Raw genomic sequence first — 20,653 nt, 5'->3', positions numbered from 1 at the left:
CAGAGATATTGTCTTTTCTACGTTCCCACGGATGGAAAGTGAATCTGGAAAAGAGTTCCCTTGTTCCAGCTACAAGGGTAGTTTTCTTAGGGACCATAATAGATTCCCTATCGATGAAGATATTTCAGACAGAGGTCAGGAGAGCCAAACTTCTTGCCTCTCGCTACAGTCTACTGTACGGCCAACAGTGGCTCAATGTACTTGGGTAATTGGTCTGATGGTTACTTCCATGAATATCATTCCCTTTGCTCGATTCCATTTGAGAGCTCTGCTGTTATGCATGCTCAGTCAATGGAACGGGGACCATGCAGATCTGTCTCAGAGGATAGTTCTAGATCAGTCGACAAGAGACTTTCTCCCATGGTAGCTGTCTCAGGAACATCTGTCTCAAGGCACATGCTTTCGGAGACCTTCCTTGGTGATTGTGACCACGGACGCCAGCCTGGGGAGCAATCTGGGACTCGTTAAAGGCGCAGGGCCTTTGGAATCGGGAGGAGTCTGCTCTCTCCCTAAACATCTTGGAGTTGAGAGCGATTTTCAATGTTCTCTTGGCCTCAGTTGTCCTTAGCCCGGTTTATGAGGTTCCAGTCAGACATTACCTCATTGGCTTACATCAACCACCAGGGAGGAACTCGGAGTTCCTTAGCCATGAAGGAGGTGGCTCGGATTATTCAGTGGGCGGAAGCTCACAATTGCTATCTGCCATTCACATTCCAGTAGTAGACAACTGGAAAGCGGATTTTCTGAGCAGACAGACTTTTCATCCCGGGAAGTGGGCGTCTTGGCAGAATGCCAAACTTCCAAGATACGGTTCAAGGTCTAGATATCTACAGGCTGCTCTAATAGATGCTCTGGCGGTCTCTTGGGATTTCAGGCTGGCTTACCTGTTTCCTCCGTTTGCTCTCCTTCCACAAGTCATTGCTCATATCAAACAGTTGAGAGCATAGGTGATTCTTATAGCCCCTGCATGGCCTCGCAGGATCTGGTACGCAGACCTAGTGGAGATGTTGTCTCTTCCACCTTGGAGATTGCCTCTGAGGAAGAATCCCTTCTTTTACCCACATCTCGTTTCTTTGAAGCTGACTGCTTGTAGATTGAACACTTAATTCTGTCTAAGCATGGTTTTTCAGAGTTGGTCATTGAGACCATGATTCAGGCTCGCAAGCCTTTACTGAAAAGATTTACCATGAGATATGGCGTAAATATCCTTTATTGGTGTGAATCCAAGGGCTACCCTTGGAGTAGGGTCAGGATTCCTAGGATTTTGTCCTTTCTCCAAGAAGGTCTGGAGAAGGGTTTGTCAGAGTACCCTGAAGGGTCAGATTTCTGCATTATCTATTTTGCTACACAAGCGTCTGGCGGACGTGCCAGATGTGCAATCTTTTTGTTAGGCCTTGATCAGAATCAGGCCTGTGTTTAAATCTGTTGCTCCTCCTTGGAGCCTTAACCTTGTTTTTAAAGTTTTGCAGCAGGCTCTGTTTAAGCCTTTGCATTTCATACATATTAAGTTATCTTGGAAAGTTTTGTTTCTTGTTGCTATCTCTTCTGCTCTGAGAGTTTCGGAACTCTCGGCTTTGCAGTGTGATTCGCCTTATCTTATCTTTTATGCTGATAAGGCGGTTCTTCGTATTAAGTTAGGTTTCCTTCCTAAAGTAGTTTCGGATAGAAATATTAATTAGGAAATTGTTGTTCCTTCGCTATGTCCTAATCTCCTCATAAGAAACATTTGTTGCACAACTTGGATGTTGTGTATGCTCTAAAATTCTATCTACAGGCGACTAAGGATTTTCACCAGTCTTCTGCCCTGTTTGTTTCTGTGGAAAATGTAAGGGTCAGAAAGCTGCTGCTCCTTTTCTTTCTCTCTGGTTGAGAAGTTTAATTAGTTTGGCTTATGAGACTGCTGGACAGCAGCCTCCTTAGAGAATTACTGCTCATTCCACGAGAGCTGTCTCCTCTTCTTGGGCTTTCAAACATGAAGCTTCTGTGGAACAAGATTTGCAAGGCTACAACTTGGTCTTCTCTGCACACTTTTTCCAAATTTTCTAAATTTCTTTTGCCTCGGCCGAGGCTTCTTTTGGGAGAAAGGTTCTTCAAGCGGTGGTGCCTTCTGTTTAGGGCCAACTTGTCTTGTCCCTCCCTAGTCATCTTTGTTCTATAGTTTGGGTATTGGTTCCCAACAGTAAATGACGTCGTGGACTCACCATATCTTAGGAAAGAAAACTACATTTATGCTTACCTGATGAATGTATTTATTTCCGGATATGGTCTACGACCCTGCACTTTATTTTAAGACGGTTATTTATTTTTCTTTCATGTAATTAGCAAGAGTCCATGAGCTAGTGACGTATGGGATATACATTCCTACCAGGAGGGGCAAAGTTTCCCAAACCTTAAAATGCCTATAAATACACCCCTCTCCACACCCACAATTCAGTTTTACAAACTTTGCCTCCGATGGAGGTGGTGAAGTAAGTTTGTGCTAGATTCTACGTTGATATGCGCTCCGCAGCAAGTTGGAGCCCGGTTTTCCTCTCAGCGTGCAGTGAATGTCAGAGGGATGTGAGGAGAGTATTGCCTATTTGAATGCAGTGATCTCCTTCTAAGGGGTCTATTTCATAGGTTCTCTGTTATCGGTCGTAGAGATTCATCTCTTACCTCCCTTTTCAGATCGACGATATACTCTTATATATACCATTACCTCTGCTGATTCTCGTTTCAGTACTGGTTTGGCTATCTGCTATATGTAGATGAGTGTCCTGGGGTAAGTAAGTCTTATTTTCTGTGACACTCCTAGCTATGGTTGGGCACTTTGTTTATAAAGTTCTAAATATATGTTTTCAAACATTTATTTGCCTTGACTCAGAATGTTCAACTTTCCTTATTTTTCAGACAGTCAGTTTCATATTTGGGATAATGCATTTTAATTTAACATTTTTTACCTTAAAATTTGACTTTTTCCCTGTGGGCTGTTAGGCTCGCGGGGGCTGAAAATGCTTCATTTTATTGCGTCATTCTTGGCGCGGACTTTTTTGGCGCAAAAATTCTATTTCCGTTTCCGGCGTCATACGTGTCGCCGGAAGTTGCGTCATTCTTTGACGTTAATTTGCGCCAAAAATGTCGGCGTTCCGGATGTGGCGTCATTTTTGGCGCCAAAAAGCATTTAGGCGCCAAATAATGTGGGCGTCTTATTTGGCGCGAAAAAATATGGGCGTCACTTTTGTCTCCACATTATTTAAGTCTCATTTTTTATTGCTTCTGGTTGCTAGAAGCTTGTTCTTTGGCATTTTTTCCCATTCCTGAAACTGTCATTTAAGGAATTTGATCAATTTTGCTTTATATGTTGTTTTTTTCTTTTACATATTGCAAGATGTTCCACGTTGCAACTGAGTCAGAAGATACTTCAGGAAAATCACTGCACAGTGCTGGAGCTACCAAGCTAAGTGTATCTGCTATAAACTTTTGGTATCTGTTTCTCCAGCTGTTATTTGTATTGCATGTCATGTCAAACTTATTAATGCAGATAAAATTTCCTTTAGTACTGTTACATTACCTGTTGCTGTTCCGTCAACATCTAATTTTCAGAGTGTTCCTGATAACATAAGAGATTTTATTTTTTAAATCCATTAAGAAGGCTATGTCTGTTATTTCTCCTTCTAGTATACATAAAAGTCTTTTAAAACTTCTCTTTTTTCAGATGAATTTTTAAATGAACATCATCATTCTGATACTGATAATGGTTCTTCTGGTTCAGAGGTTTCTGTCTCAGAGGTTGATGCTGATAAATCTTTGTATTTGTTCAAGATGGAATTTATTCGTTCTTTACTTAAAGAAGTGTTATTTGCATTAGAAATAGAGGATTCTGGTCCTCTTGATACTAAATGTAAACGTTTAAATAAGGTTTTTAAATCTCCTGTAGTTATTCCAGAAGTGTTTTATCTCCCTGATGCTATTTCTGAAGTAATTTCCAGGGAATGGAATAATTTGGGTAATTTATTTACTCCTTCTAGACGTTTAAGCAAATTATATCCTGTGCCATCTGACAGATTAGAGTTTTTTGGGACAAAAATCCCTAAGGTTATGGGGCTGTCTCTACTCCTGCTAATGTACTACTATTCCTACGGCAGATAGTACTTCATTTAAGGATCCTTTAGATAGGAAAATTGAATCCTTTCTAAGAAAAGCTTACTTATGTTCAGGTAATCTTCTTAGACCTGCTATATTTTTAGTGGATGTTGCTGCAGCTTCAACGTTTTGGTTAGAAGCTTTAGTGCAACAAGTAATAGATCATAATTTTATAGCATTATTATTATTCTATAACATGCTAATAATTTTATTGGTGATACCATCTTTTGATATCATTAGAGTTGATGTCAGGTATATGTCTCTAGCTATTTTAGCTAGAAAAGCTTTATGGATTAAACTTGGAATGCTGACATGTCTTCTAAGTCAACTTTGCTTTCCCTTTCTTTCCAGGGTAAATAATCATTTTTCGTTCCTTTCCTCACAAGGAACAAAAGCCTGATCCTTCATCCTCAGGAGCGGTATCAGTTTGGAAACTATTTCCAGTTTGGAATATATCCAAGCCTTATAGAAACCTATAGCCAGCTCCTAAGTACCTATGAAGGTGCGGCCCTTATTCCAGCTCAGCTGGTATGGGGCAGATTACGTTTTCTTCAAAGAAATTTGGATCAATTCCGTTCTTAATCTCTGGTTTCAGAAACATTGTTTCAGAAAGGTACAGAATTGGCTTCAAGTTAAGGCCTCCTGCTAAGAGATTCTTTTCTTTCCCGTGTCCCAGTTAACACAGCAAAGGCTCAGCATTTCTGAAATGTGTTTCAGATCTAGAGTTGGCTGGAGTATTTATGCCAGTTCCAGTTCTGGAACAGGGGCTGGGGTTTTATTTTATCTCTTCATTGTACCAAAGAAGGTCAATTCCTTCAGACCAGTTCCGGATCTATCATTATTGAATCGTTATGTTAGGATACCAACATTCAAGATGGTTACTGTAGGACTATCCTGCCTTTTGTTTAGCAAGGGCATTATATGTCTACAATAGATTTACAGGCTGTGTATCTGCATATTCCGATTCATCCAGATCACTTTTAGTGTCTGAGATTCTCTTTTTAGACAAGCATTACCAGTTTTGTGGCTCTACCGTTTGGCCTAGCCTCAGTTCCAAGAATTTTTTTCAAAGGTTCTCGGTGCCCTTCTTTCTGTAATCAGAGAATAGGTTTTTGGTATTTCCTTATTTGGACGATATCTTGGTACTTGCTCAGTCTTCTCATTTTCGAAGAATCTCATACGAATCGACTTGTGTTGTTTCTTCAAGTTCATGGTTGGAGGATCAATTTACCATTCAGTTCATTGATTCCTCAGACAAGGGTAACCTTTTTAGGTTTCTAGATAAATTCAGTGTCTATGACTCTGTCCTTGTCAGACAAGAGAAGTTTAACATTGATATCAGCTTGTCAAAACCTTCAGTCACAATCATTTCCTTTGGTAGCCTTATGCATGGAAATGTTGGGTCTTAGGACTGCCGCATCAGATGCGATCTCCTTTGCTCGTTTTCACATGCGACCTCTTCAGCTCTGTATGCTGAACCAATGGTGCAGGGATTACTCAAAGATATCTCAATTAATATCTTTAAACCGATTTTACAACACTCTCTGACATGGTGGACAGATCACCATCGTTTAGTTCAGGGGGCTTCTTTGTTCTTCCGACCTGGACTATAATCTCAACAGATGCAAGTCTTACAGGTTGGGGAGCTGTGTGGGGGTATCTGACGGCACAAGGGGTTTGGGAATCTCAGGAGGTGAGATTTCCGATCAATATTTTGGAACTCCGTGCAATTTTCAGAGCTCTTCAGTCTTGGCCTCTTCTGAAGAGAGAGTTGTTCATTTGTTTTCAGATAGACAATGTCACAACTGTGGCATACATCAATCATCAAGGAGGGACTCACAGTCCTCTGGCTATGAAAGAAGTATCTCGAATTTTGGTTTGGGCGGAATCCAGCTCCTGTCTAATCTCTGCGGTTCATATCCCAGGTATGGACAATTGGAAAGCGGATTATCTCAGTCGCCAAACGTTGCATCCGGGCGAATGGTCTCTTCACCCAGAGGTATTTCTTCAGATTGTTCAAATGTGGGAACTTCCAGAAATAGATCTGATGGCTTCTCATCTAAACAAGAAACTTCCCAGGTATCTGTCCAGATCCCGGGATCCTCAGGCGGAGGCAGTGGATGCATTATCACTTCCTTGGAAGTATCATCCTGCCTATATCGTTCCGCCTCTAGTTCTTCTTCCAAGAGTAATCTCCAAGATTCTGAAGGAATGCTCGTTTGTTCTGCTGGTAGCTCCGGCATGGCCTCACAGGTTTTGGTATGCGGATCTTGTCCGGATGGCCTCTTGCCAACCGTGGACTCTTCCGTTAAGACCAGACCTTTTGTCTCAAGGTCCTTTTTTCCATCAGGATCTGAAATCCTTAAATTTAAAGGTATGGAGATTGAACGCTTGATTCTTGGTCAAAGAGGTTTCTCTGACTCTGTGATTAATACTATGTTACAGGCTCGTAAATCTGTATCCAGAGAGATATATTATAGAGTCTGGAAGACTTATATTTCTTGGTGTCTTTCTCATCATTTTTCTTGGCATTCTTTTAGAATACCGAGAATATTACAGTTTCTTCAGGATGGTTTAGATAAGGGTTTGTCCGCAAGTTCCTTGAAAGGTCAAATCTCTGCTCTTTCTGTTCTTTTTCACAGAAAGATTGCTATTCTTCCTGATATTCATTGTTTTGTACAAGCTTTGGTTCGTATAAAGCCTGTCATTAAGTCAATTTCTCCTCCTTGGAGTTTGAATTTGGTTCTGGGGGCTCTTCAAGCTCCTCCATTTGAACCTATGCATTCATTGGATATTAAATTACTTTCTTGGAAAGTTTTGTTCCTTTTGGCCATCTCTTCTGCCAGAAGAGTTTCTGAATTATCTGCTCTTTCTTGTGAGTCTCCTTTTCTGATTTTTCATCAGGATAAGGCGGTGTTGCGAACTTCTTTTGAATTTTTACCTAAGTTGTGAATTCCAACAACATTAGTAGAGACATTGTGGTTCCTTCATTATGTCTTAATCCTAAGAATTCTAAGGAGAAATCGTTGCATTCTTTGGATGTTATTAGAGCTTTGAAATATTATGTTGAAGCTACTAAGTCTTTCCGAAAGACTTCTAGTTTATTTGTTATCTTTTCCGGTTTTAGAAAGGCCAGAAAACTTCTGCCATTTCTTTGGCATCTTGGTTGAAATCTTTAATTCATCTTGCCTATGTTGAGTCGGGTAAGACTCCGCCTCATAGGATTACAGCTCATTCTACTAGGTCAGTTTCTACTTCCTGGGCGTTTAGGAATGAAGCTTCGGTTGATCAGATTTGCAAAGCGGCAACTTGGTCCTCTTTGCATACTTTTACCAAATTCTACCATTTTGTTGTATTTTCTTCTTCTGAAGCAGTTTTTGGTAGAAAAGTACTTCAGGCAGCGGTTTCAGTTTGAATCTTCTGCTTATGTTTTTCATTAAACTTTATTTTGGGTGTGGATTATTTTCAGCAGGAATTGGCTGTCTTTATTTTATCCCTCCCTCTCTAGTGACTCTTGTGTGGAAAGATCGACATCTTGGGTAGTCATTATCCCATACGTCACTAGCTCATGGACTCTTGCTAATTACATGAAAGAAAACATAATTTATGTAAGAACTTACCTGATAAATTCATTTCTTTCATATTAGCAAGAGTCCATGAGGCCCGCCCTTTTTTTGTGGTGGTTATGATTTTTTTGTATAAAGCACAATTATTCCAATTCCTTATTTTATATGCTTTCGCACTTTTTTCTTATCACCCCACTTCTTGGCTATTCGTTAAACTGAATTGTGGGTGTGGTGAGGGGTGTATTTATAGGCATTTTAAGGTTTGGGAAACTTTGCCCCTCCTGGTAGGAATGTATATCCCATACGTCACTAGCTCATGGACTCTTGCTAATATGAAAGAAATGAATTTATCAGGTAAGTTCTTACATAAATTATGTTTTTTACTAAACCTCAGGCACTTCTACACCTTTGTGTTACTCCTTTTTTCTCCATTTCCCTTTGGTCGAATGACTGGGGTTTGTGGGAAGGGGAGTGATACTCAACAGCTTGGCTGTGGTTCTCTTTCTTCCCTGGTACTTTGCGAGGTCCAGGGACCCTCTGGCAGAGTTTGTGGATGCTCTAGTAGCTCATTCTTCATTTCAGATTGCTTATCGGTTTCCTAATCTGGTACTTCTTCACAGAGTTATCTCTGAAATAAATCTAGACATATTTTCAGTAATCCTGATTGCCCCAGTTTGGCCTTGCAGGATTTGGTATGCAGATTTAGTTCAGATGTCCAGCTGCTCATTGGGCTCTTCCTCTTCGGTCAGACCTACTGCCTCAAGATCTGTTTTTCCATATGGATCTCAAGTCTCTAAGGACTAATTACTCAATTTCAAAGCCATCAAGTTCAGACAGAGGTTTCTCTGATTCATTGAAACCTCCTTAATTCAGGCTCATAAGCCTGTAACTCCAAAGATTTTTCATAAGGTCTGGAAGGTCTTTATTTCTTGGTGTATAGATAGGTTTTTTTTTTTTTTTCTTTTTTCTAGGATTTTGCAGTTCTTACAGAATGGTCTGGATAAGTGCCTATCTGCTAGTTCTCTCACAGGGCAGATTTCTACTCTTTCAGTTTAATTTAATAGGAAGATTGCTAATCTTTTTGGTGTTCATGGTTTTGTTCAGGCTTTGGCCCGTGTTAAGCCTGTGATCAAGCCAATTTCTTCTCCATGGAATCTTACCTGCAGGCTCCACCTTTTGATCGTATGCATAAGGTGGATATTAAACTGTTTTCTTGGAAGATTTTATTCATTTTGGTTATCTCTTCTTCTAGAAGAGTTTTGGGGTTATCTGCTTTTTCTTGTGATCCTCCTAATCTTGTTTTTCAATAAGATAAGGCAGTTTTATTGACTTTTTTTTTTTTTAACTTTTTGCAGCAAAGTTGTTTCTTCAGAAAACATTATCAGAAAAATTGTTGTCCTATGTGTCCTGATCCTAAGAATGCTTCAGATAGATCTTTGCATAATTTGGATGTTCGAGCATTGAAATATATTGATGCTACTAAGCACTTTAGATACTTCTTGTTTGTTCATTCACTTTTCTGCTGCTATTAAAGGACAGAATGTTTCTGCTTTTTCTTTGGCCTCTTGGTTGAAACTCTTGATTCACAAGGCTTACTTGAAGGCAGGTCAGTCTCCACCCACAACTGTTTACTGCTCATTCTCTACTAGGTCAGTCGTTGTGTCTTGGGTTTTCAAGAGTGAGGCTTCAGTTGACCGAATTAGCAAGGCAGCTACTTGGTCGACTTTGCATACTTTTACTAAATTCTACAATTTTGACGCTTCTTCTGAATTTTCCCAGCTTGCCTTTTTTCTTGCTGAAATATAAAAAAATGCCCATGTGGGGTTGTGGATTTATTTTTTCAGTGGCAAAATTGTTTTTAAATTCCTCCCTATTACTCGTATACTCCCCAGCTTGGGTATTGTTTCCCATGAGTAATGGATTGTGGACTCTCACCACCTGTATGAAAGAAACCATAATTTATGCTTTCCTGTTAAATTAATTTCTTTCATAATGGTGAGTGTGTGTGACAACACCCTTTGTTTTTGAGTTTAGTATTTTTCTTTAGCATGAATAATTTTTTTGTATCCCCTTGTTCCTTTTATGGGTCTTATTCCTTTTTTCTTACATCATTTTGCTTGGTTATACATTATACTGAGGTACATGTGAGGTGGGAAGGGTTGTATAGAGCTCTTAGGATTTGGGAAACCTTACCTCCTAGTGGTAAGGAAGAGTAATTTCCAGTAGTAATGGATCGTGGACTCTCACCACCAGGAAAAAAATGAATTTATCAGGTAAGCATAAATTGTGGTTATATCCAGTAGTTTACATTTTTAAACATCCTATAGTATGTACTTTGACCTGCATAGTCTTTTTCCTTGGAGCGTGTGAGATTGTTAACTATAATGCTCACTCCGATGCTTCAATTTTTTGTTTTGCTCCCTTTGAGAAATCTATAAAATTGTATTTAAATAAATTTCAATTTTTTTATTTTATTATTTTTTTTTGGTATAAAGGTGCTTAAAGTTGATGGTGCCTATGTTGCTGTAAAGTTTCCTGGCACATCCAATAATGCCAACAACCAATGTACTCCTGGCTGTGATCCTGACCCATCATCACTCCTCCAGGACTGTAGGTTGCTTAGGATTGATGAACTTCAGGTACTTTTTTTTCAGAATCTCCTTATGTTAACCAATTTATTTTCTATTAGTCTTTCCTATATAATACTTTGCACACACTAGAAAGGTGCATGTTTACAAACTGGGAAAGAGAAAAACCCTGCAGGTATCATAAGCTATATAAATCGTATTGAATTTTGGGTGATAAAAATAATTCTTTAATTAGTAACCTAGATCTTCTAGATAGGGACAGTAACCTTTTTAAAAAAAAAAAAAAAAAAAAAAAAAATAGGATTCAGTTTTAGTTGATGTCTTTTATCAATAACTTTGTGACTGGGAAACTGTTTTAGGTGGTGAAGACTGGTGGAACACCTAAAGTCCCAGACTGCTTCCAGAGGACTCCTAAAAAGCTGTGCATTCCTGAAAAAACTGAAATCTTGGCTGTGAATGTAGATTCCAAAGGTAACATTATTACAGATGAGGAAAAGATTACTCCAGCCCAATCTGTAAATCATCAGACCTTTATTGCTTTATGGTCTCAAAGTAAACGTTTCAGACCTCACAGGTCTTTAGTCATGTCTATCAAACATACATATAATGGCTACCTTTATACCGGTATTAAGACACACCCACATCCTGTATGGTCACTGACATCTAGTGGTTACAATGTATAAAAGCATCAACACATATTGCTTTTTGTTACCTTAAAGAGAGAGTACCATACTGTGTGTTATATTTAAAAACAAATTGTAGCAACAATATATACAAACAATAATTAAAACCAATGTTTAAAATTTACCCTCGCTACAAGTGAGATCTCTGTTAAATTGATGGATACTCAGATATATAAGGAGGGAGGTTTTTTGAAGTCTGATTTATTTGTCAAACCGACAGACAAGAGCAGTTTATTCTACAAGCTCTACCTAAGAGTCAGTTTGTAAGGGTGAAAAGAATTGTTTCTGACATATCTCAGTGTGAAAAAAGATTAAAAGAAATGGCTGACAAATTCAAAGCAAGGGGTTATCCACATGCTTTGGTTGAACAGCATGTGTTATGTTAGACAATATAACACAGAAGGCCAAAAAGACTAATAAACAACGAACTTACAAATTAATCTTTGTCACTAAGTACAATGAATGAGTAATCCAATAAATAAAATACTTAAAAAAACAAAAAAACATGGGCACATTTTACAGGATCTCAATCCATTTGTAGACTCATTTAAAAACGTACCTATGCCTGCTTACCAAAGCAACAAAACTTCAGTAACTGCAACTCTGACTAAAGGCAGTTATTTATATCATCCCCAGAGAGGTACAAAGTATAAAATAAACCAATACTTGTATATCTAGTTACATCATATATATGATTAAGTGTCCATGTTCACTTTATTATATTGGAGATTCCACGAGAAGCTTGTGAACGAATAGCACAACATAAGTCAAATATAAGATGTAACAATAAAGAAGCCCCAGTATCTTCACATTTCCTTGAAGCAGGTCACAGTATTAGTCAGCTGTGCTTTCAAATTATTGAAAAGGTAGAAATCCCTAGGAGCGGGGGTGATCGAGAAAATCTACTAAAAACTAGAGAAATGTATTGGATTCATAAGCTGCAGACCCTTACACCACAAGGCCTTAATAAAGACTTTGATTGGTCCCTGTTTAGACAATAAAAATATTTATAAAAGATATTTATGGCAATATGTGTTACAACATATAAACTATTTATTTATTTTTGCTTAACCCCTTCTTATTCATAGTTTTTGGTATTAATGAGTAGTGCTCAGTAGTGGTTTTAATAATTGTTTGTATATATTGTTGCTACAATTTGTTTTTAAATATAACACACCGTATGGTACTATCTCTTTAAGGTAACAAAAAGCAATATGTGTTGATGCTTTTATACATTGTAACCACTAGATGTTAGTGACTATACAGGATGTGGGTGTGTCTTAATACCTTGATACAGCTATAAAGGTAGCCATTATATGTATGTTAGACATGACTAAGGACCTGTGAGAGGTCTGAAACGTTGTTGTTTACTTTGAGACCATGAAGCAATAAAGGTCTGATGATTTACAGATTGGGCTGGAGTAATCTTCTTTTCTGCATTTTACACTGAGGGGTTGGCTGACCCTTTGCTCCATACCCTACTGCTGGTTGCTGTTCCCTACCTTGATTGTATTAATTATTACAGATGAGAATAGATTTATTTTTCTCTTTCGAATGTGTGTTGGTTGAGACATTGGGTTGCAGATACTGCCTAGAAAGCAAACATGTGTGGCTTGCTTTTCTATGCCAACATACTCTCATAGACAGTTTCTGTATTCCATAATTTTAAATGTTTCCTCTTTTCAAGCTGGCCCCACTTTATTCAGATGTTCTGAAACGGTCTGTCACATCTACCTAGATCATTTTAAGTCCCTTTGGTTTGCTATGCAAACACCTTAATTTCCCAATTGAGTGCTGATCCATTTCACACTCCCTAGAGCTGATTTTAGTTGTTTGGCTTTCATAGTATATACACATTAATTAACCTATGAGGTACCTACACAAATAATGCCTCCTATTTCCTCCCCCCCCCCCCAACTGATCAATCATTTTTAGAAAATAAATTTAGTTTGCAGAAATATTAGAACATGAGGAAATACCACAATATAAAATGCAAAAAAAAGCATTTTGGTGTAATTTTCTGTTGATTAAAAAGCAGTAATTATTTCCTAAATATTTTAATACATTTTTTTTTTTTTTGGTGGGAATATATTACAGTTAACATCTTAAAACCACATTAGACGTGTGAAAACGTAATCATAATAATACAGGGTATAGATAAGCATTCAAGTCTGAAAACTATTTTTTCTAAATAAACTTGTCTATACAGTGCAGGAAGCAATTTCCACCTGCATTTTTAATTAAATAGATCTCCTTTTAAAACAATGACATTCAATATAACAAGTTATACCCTAAAGAAATTAAGTGGCCTCTCTAGGATCACACAAACAGAATAAGCTGTGGTGGGAGAGAGGGAGGAAAAAATAACATTGAGCCACTCTTGGGGCAAAGCTGAAAAGAACTCGCCATTTGTAACAACTACCCCCAGAATACAAGTCAGATACTAATAATTTAAATCATAGCCATTGCCAGATCTGGCTTCAGTACTAGGTTGTCAATGAGACATCTAACAGTATAGAGGCATAACCAAACATAGCTCAATAATAGTGTTTGAATACATTAATATAAAATATTTTACAGAAAATATAATAAATATTCTCTATAGCACATGTAAGCATCAGTACTTTATAACTATGAGACAACTAAGCTGATGACATACAAGCAAATAAGGGAAAATGCAAGGAAAGGATAAGTAATGGGCTTTAACAACTTAACCCCTAAGGCACAACACACATAATATAGCAAACTCTCTAGCTATCAGTACTCTTAAGAGGAAATGTTGAAGTAGGTTAATTAAAAAATAGAATACTCAAGCTTCAAGCATTTGTAGAGACCCATAACATTCTTAAATCTCTTACCTTATGGTCTTCATAAAGAATCTTTGGAGACATACTAGCATGCATGTGGTAGGGGTTAAGCTATATTAAAGAAGAACCTTGTTTACATGAGAAGGTTCCCATTTACTTAGGTGACCTGGCCTAATTGGTTATGTGGCATAGTAATGTCTTCGGTAGATAGTATGAATCTAAGCACCCAGAAGAATGAGACATTTCTCAATAATAAACAGACATAGTAGCCATTAATTTTAATATAAGAAAAAGAAAAGTAGCATCCCTTAAGCACTCCAAAGAAACAAAGTCTAAGTCCATAAAGGACACACATGAATTGGTGGGTCCCAATCCTCAAAAAGGATTATTTGAGAAATATTGAGCAGAATAAAAATAAAACTTAAACTTTTAATATATCAAAATAAAAAAGAGAATTAAAAAAAAAAAATAATTAAACACTTAAAGTATCAACATACAGGGGCATGAAAGGTCCAATTCACAGTATTGATTCTATATGCACAGTAGTCTATAATTTTAAATAACAGGCCTTATACCAGAAAAGTAAAAAATAGGCAACTATCCCCATACATTGTATAGTGCAAAAAATAACAAGAACCCTAAAGTAAAGTTTACCTGTGACTATAAGGTCTCCCTAGGGAGTACCACATAAGGGATTGGCGATCTGCTATTATCACGTATTGCTCCTATGCAATTATTTAACAAAGCTGGGTGTTCCTGTAATAGTCAGGTACTTCAAAAACATCTAATAATCAAGTCCTCAGAAAACATTCTCTATATAAGTGCAATACAATACCAAAGGCCCCTGGCCAGGACCTAATCATGCCACAAAACGCCTGACGCACGTTTCGCTCATGCTTTATCAAAGGCAATTTGTGTATTTTTCCAGTTTAATCAGGCTATTTTAGCCAATCAGAGCTTCTCACCAGGAATAAACCAATCTCCCTATGTTTTTTACTTTTAAACATTCACAAACAGCAGTTCTGATTATAGGAACATCATCATTTTTATTCACTAGTCATAGAATAATCATTATGTGTGTTGCACTACTAACTATGCTGTATATGATTTACACCGTAGCAATTATTTTGCTTATATGTCACATTATACTGCCTTATTGTTGCTGTTTTTATATATTTCTAAAAGCATTGCATTGGTCATTTAATTTCTAAATGTTAGCCAATCCTTAGCAAGTTTAGTCTCCATGCCTATATGGCCCACGTGAGACACGTCTATTCATTGTTCCATTACCTCTGACGATTCAGTTCTACTAGATACGTAACTTGCATTCATTCATTGTAAGGCAAATGAGAAAAGGGGGTGTGTATTTTTAACCAATCGTAGCGGACCTGCTAATTAAAGTGATGGCACTGCAATCTTCTTTTAAAATATGGTGTATTACTCTTGTTACAGATTATATCAATCCCATCCTGACTGGAACAAAAACCTGTTTAAGGCTGAGTCTTAGTCTAAAATGTTTTACATTTAGACCATTATCAGGACTTGAATCCATAAAGTTGTTCACCCAACCATTTACTTATCATAAAAGGGACATGAAACACAAAACTTTTCTTTTGTGATTCAGACACAGCATACAATTTTAAGTTTCTAGTTTGCTTTTATTATTAAATTTTCTTTGGCCCCATTGTATTCTTTGTTGGAGATACCTACGTAGGTGTCTGGTATACTACATGGCAGGAAATAGTGCTGCCATCTAGTGCTCTTGCAAATGGATAATATGCTGCTATATAATGCTCCAAACACATGCCTGCTCTGGAGAAGAAATCCCTGCTTTTTATCAAAAGATACCAAGAGAACAAAGAACATTTTAATATAAATAAGTAAATTAGAACGTTGTTTAAAATGGCATGCTCTGTATGAATTATGAAGAAAAAAAAGGGTTTCATGTCCCTTTTAAATATTATGAATTAACATTGTCACTTATGTTGAATTTTGATAAATTCCCGGACATTTTTTTAAATTAATTTTTTTTGCCAGGTGTTCATACCGTCCTAAAGACCGGAACATGGGTCCGCTACTGCATTTTTGATCTTGCCACTGGAAAAGCTGAACAAGAAAACAATTTCCCAACCAGCAGCATTGCTTTCCTTGGTCAGAATGAACGAAATGTTGCAATTTTTACAGCTGGACAGGTTTGTGTTTAACATTGTAGTGAATACTATATGAGGTCATTCTAGTGGTTTATTAACATTTCAAACAGGGGTGGTCCTTCTCCCTATAAAACACAGGAATATATAATTTAGTCAGTTACATTCCCCCTACCCCATAATTCTAAAACCTATTTGCTTATAAAAAAATCAGACTTAGTTTGATTATAGCCTCTGCAGAGCTGTTAACATTGTACAAACTAAAATAGCCTTGTTAAACCAGTGGCGCAACCTCCAAAATGGGGCATTCTCCACCTTTAATTCTCCCAATATTGTCGGCATATTAATCTTAAAATGTTTCCTTCATGCAGCAAATCTATAACGGAGGAGCTGTGTGCAATTTTGAAGCATTGCTTACTTGGTGTTTTATATATGAAGTATGACATATAGATATGCACATTGGTGTTATAATATACATATGTGTAAATAAGCGCACACTTATGTGTAAGTTTGACTGCAATGACAGTTTTAAAAATTTGAGAATATTTTCCATATATGCACATCTTAATAGTTGCTGTTGATTTTAGGAATCTCCAATTATCCTTAGAGATGGAAATGGTACCATTTATCCCATGGCTAAAGATTGTATGGGTGGAATAAGAGATCCAGATTGGTTGGATCTTCCTCCAATAAGTAGTTTGGGAATGGGAGTTCATTCACTAACTAATCTTCCTGCAAATTCAACAATCAAGAAAAAAGCTGCCATCATCATCATGGCTGTTGAGGTATGTGGTCATTTTACAGCCATCTCCTTCTGTTTTAGAACTTGGCCTCACTTTATTACTTATTAATTAAGAAAACGGGAAATAACTGGGATAATGTTGGTGCGTCTTAGAGTGCACTGAGTATGCTTTGTATAAACGTGCATGTGCCCTACAGCAGTGGCAACCACATGATTTGCACGCTCACTTAGTTACTTTAGCAGTTATTATCAAATCAAGCATAATACAAAGAATGCTTCTACTTGAAATGTACTGCTGGTTTCCCTCTTTTGGCAGTGAAAGTCAACAAACATTCATAACCTATGGGAAATATTATTCCTGTCCACCAGGAGGAGGCAAAGACACCCAAACTAGACTATAAATATCCCTCCTATTTCCCCTAACCTCCAGTAGTTCTTTGCCTCGTATCATGGAGGTAGGCATAGAGGTGTTCATTATAGAAGAAAAGTCTTTATCATGGATCGGCTCCGGAGAGCAAGGGATCATATCTATATATTAAACTGGATTTAATAAGTCTTATCTACCCTGGATGTTCTGGCGGCTAGGAGGTGTGGGGCAGGTTTCGAGACTGGAATCGGGGTTTAGGCCCTGGATGCTAACTGTATCTCCCATTATTGCTAAGATAATTTCTAGAGAATGGGAAAGGCCATGATGCCCTTTTGCCTCCTCAGTGCCTGAGTCTTTTATCTTTGCCCTTCAAGGGCAAGTCCTTGTTTGGTACCCCCTGTTGCCACAGTCATTGGTGGCAGTGGAGTTTCCCTCTATCAGAAATGTAAATCTAGAGAGGAGAGCGGAGGCGCCTCAGCTTGAAATCTCCAAGGGGAAGCAGGAAGCCTCCTGGGGGTACAATAGGGCTGGGAATTCCGTGAAGTCAAAACAAGACTGCTAGTCAGCATGCAGGGAATCGTTCCTGACCTGGATCCATGTTGCGTTGGAGGTAGACTTTTGTTTCAAAAGACTGGCAGCAGTCATTTGCACCTCTGTAGCCCTTGTATCTCTCCACTTTTTCATTATCCTCGGCTGAACTACTAGATGGGAGGGAAAGTGGGAGGGATATTTCTTTCATGTAATTGGCAAGAGTCCATGAGCTAGTGACGTATGGAATATACAATCCTACCAGGAGGGGCAAAGTTTCCCAAACCTCAAAATGCCTATAAATACACCCCTCACCACACCCACAATTCAGTTTTACAAACTTTGCCTCCTATGGAGGTGGTGAAGTAAGTTTGTGCTAAGATTTCTACGTTGATATGCGCTTCTCAGCATTTTAAAGCCCGATTCCTCTCAGAGTACAGTCAATGTCTGAGGGATGTGAAGGGAATATCACCTATTGAATGCAATGGTTTTCTTCACTGGGATCTATTTCATAGGTTCTCTGTTACCTCTACTGATAACTGTTTCAGTACTGGTTTGGCTATCTGCTATATGTGGATGGGTGTCTTTTGGTAAGTATGTTTCTTTTACAAGATATGACGAGTCCACGGATTTCATCCTTGTGCTCCTGCCAGCAGAAAGTGGCAAAGAGCGCCACAGCAGAACTTTATATATAGCTCCTCCCTTCCCCTCCTCCCACAGTCATTATCTTTGCCTGTGTTAATGTAAGAAGATGTAAAGTGAGGTGTTTAGATTCTTCAATCAAGAAGTTTGTTATTTTAAAATGGTGCCAGTGAGTACTATTTTTCTCAGGGAGAAATCGTCAGTGTATACCTTCCTAGGAGGAGTGGAGACATTTTTAATTTTCTGCCCTGATGTTGATGATCTTAGCAAACGTTATCTAAGATCCATTCTGGTTCCCACAGAGCAGCTGAAGGTGATGTAAAGTGAAATATTCAGTGTGGAGAACGATGTCATGCTACAAGCAGCATTAAGGTATGTTCAGTCTTGTTTTCTGGGGAGACTTGCTACATCAGGACAGACTGACAATATCCCTAGCTGGGGAGGGGTAAGCAGTATTCACTATAAGAAATGGTGTACCTGTATTCCCTGTTATTTTCATTATATACTAGTGTGGTATATTACTGTAATATATTATGTGGGCTGATGCTGGGAGATGCGGCTGGATTTTAGTGATGTCTTGACATGCCTTATTATGTGAAATAGTGAGTGTGTTTTGAGCACATGGCTGTTCTATGGAGGACCGACATGTTTGGGTTTTCTCTCCCCATGTGGGTCTCGGTAGAATAGGAGTTACGCCCATGGTGGGCGAGGGGCCTATTTTTGCACGCTCAGACGCGCAGTGTGTTCCGGATCGGTAGCAAGATACTGAAGCTCCGGTGGAGCCTAGTTCTGTAGAAAAAGACAGAGAGCGCAACCCACTCTAAGAGTAATACAGCTTTAATAGTCCAATATAAAACATTGAAGTGAATACACGTGCAATGTTTAAAATATAAAAAAGCACAATCACCACTCCTCTTTTTCAGTCACCGGCATCTGTTGTGTCAAGATAGTAACAAACTTCCACGCTCCTTCATCCGGCTTCCGGAAAGCCTCAGGACGTTGTGTAAGAAAGAGAGTCCACTGCAGTATGTCTGGTGTCGTCGGGCTTATGGTGTGCAAGAATCTGGCAGCCTCTACGCGTTTCGTCAGGCACCGGCCTGACTTTCTCAAGAGTCAATATAAAGTACTTGCAATAAAGCGTTCTTTTTTTTTTTAAAAACCCCAGAGCTGGCGCACCTCTGTATTCTCAGTCTCTGATTGGGTGGCGCGCCCCCTGGTTCTCAAGTTGTGATTGGCTTGTTAACCGGAATGGTTCCCATTTAGAGAGTGGCCGGTATGAAGAATTTATCGTCGCTAATGGCAAATACATAAATAAGTAAAGCATATTACAATTGGGTTTAAAAATAACATGAAAACAAAGCTAAGATAAATAACATTAAAACCAAGCTTATAGATATATAAAAAGAGGATTAAAATACAGACGGCTATCTCGCACTACGTGTATCATCTGTGCAGTTGAAGTTTCTAAGAGTTAATCCTACTAATTCGTGTCTACACATACAGAGATCACAGAGTATTAAAATGTTTGTGTGCATGATTACTTGAGAAATGACCAACCTGCAAAGATATACCTAAAATTCCCAAAAGTACGATATTGAGGGATGGTGCTGTGTGTTAAAAAGCACAGACAGCTGAAATTTCCTTTTTTGCCTTTAATGGTGTTTGGATATTTTCTAGGTATAAATCGCTAAGTCTTCAGGAAATATTTGAAATATACCTTATAGTATTTGATTATATTCAGATTAGAATTCTCCATTAATTTTATACCTAGTTGTTTATGGAACTGCCCTTCTATTTACATGAAGGCCTGCAGGTCTAGATCTATATAGAGTCCTTTTTCATTAGTTGTGCCTAAAGTTTGAAGTTCGTGAATCCAGAAGGTTTGATCTCTATGTGTAGACACGAATTAGTAGGATTAACTCTTAGAAACCTCAACTGCACAGATGATACACGTAGTGCAAGATAGCTGTCTGTATTTTAATCCTCTCTTTATATATCTATAAGCTTGGTTTTAATGTTATTTATCTTAGCTTTGTTTTCATGTTATTTTTAAACCCAATTGTAATATGTTTTATTTATTTATTTGGGTATTTGCCATTAGTGACGATAAATTCTTCATACCGGCCCATCTCTAAATAGGAACCATTCCGGTTAACAAGCCAATCACAACTTGAGAACCAGGGGGCGCACCACCCAATCAGAGACTGAGAATACAGAGGCGCGCCAGCTCTGTTTTTTTTTTAAAAAGAAGGCTTTATTGCAAGAACTTTATATTGACTCTTGAGAAAGTCAGGCCGGTGCCTGACGAAACGCGTAGAGGCTGCCAGATTCTTGCACACCATAAGCCCGACGACACCGGACATATTGCAGTGGACTCTTTCTTTCTTACATGACGTCCTGAGGCTTTTCTGGAAGCCGGATGAAGGAGCGTGGAAGTTTGCTACTATCTTGACACAACAGA

The 20,653-nt window shown here is 38.3% G+C and overlaps 1 protein-coding gene across 1 annotated transcript in view; it reads left to right on the top strand.

Moving 5' to 3' along the window:
• UBR5 (ubiquitin protein ligase E3 component n-recognin 5) overlaps positions 1–20,653 on the top strand; it is an 877,374-nt gene that overhangs the window by 298,513 nt on the left and 558,208 nt on the right. Inside the window, exons 14-17 of the mRNA XM_053715922.1 lie at positions 10,184–10,327; positions 10,636–10,747; positions 15,804–15,958; positions 16,501–16,698. Coding sequence (XP_053571897.1) covers positions 10,184–10,327; positions 10,636–10,747; positions 15,804–15,958; positions 16,501–16,698 — 609 coding nt within the window. The remainder of the gene's footprint in view (positions 1–10,183; positions 10,328–10,635; positions 10,748–15,803; positions 15,959–16,500; positions 16,699–20,653) is intronic.

Source organism: Bombina bombina, chromosome 5 (assembly GCF_027579735.1).
Source record: "Bombina bombina isolate aBomBom1 chromosome 5, aBomBom1.pri, whole genome shotgun sequence".
Taxonomy (NCBI): Eukaryota; Metazoa; Chordata; class Amphibia; order Anura; family Bombinatoridae; genus Bombina; species Bombina bombina.
Note: the sequence above shows the minus strand (reverse complement) of the source record. Positions and strands in the feature narration are given on the sequence as shown.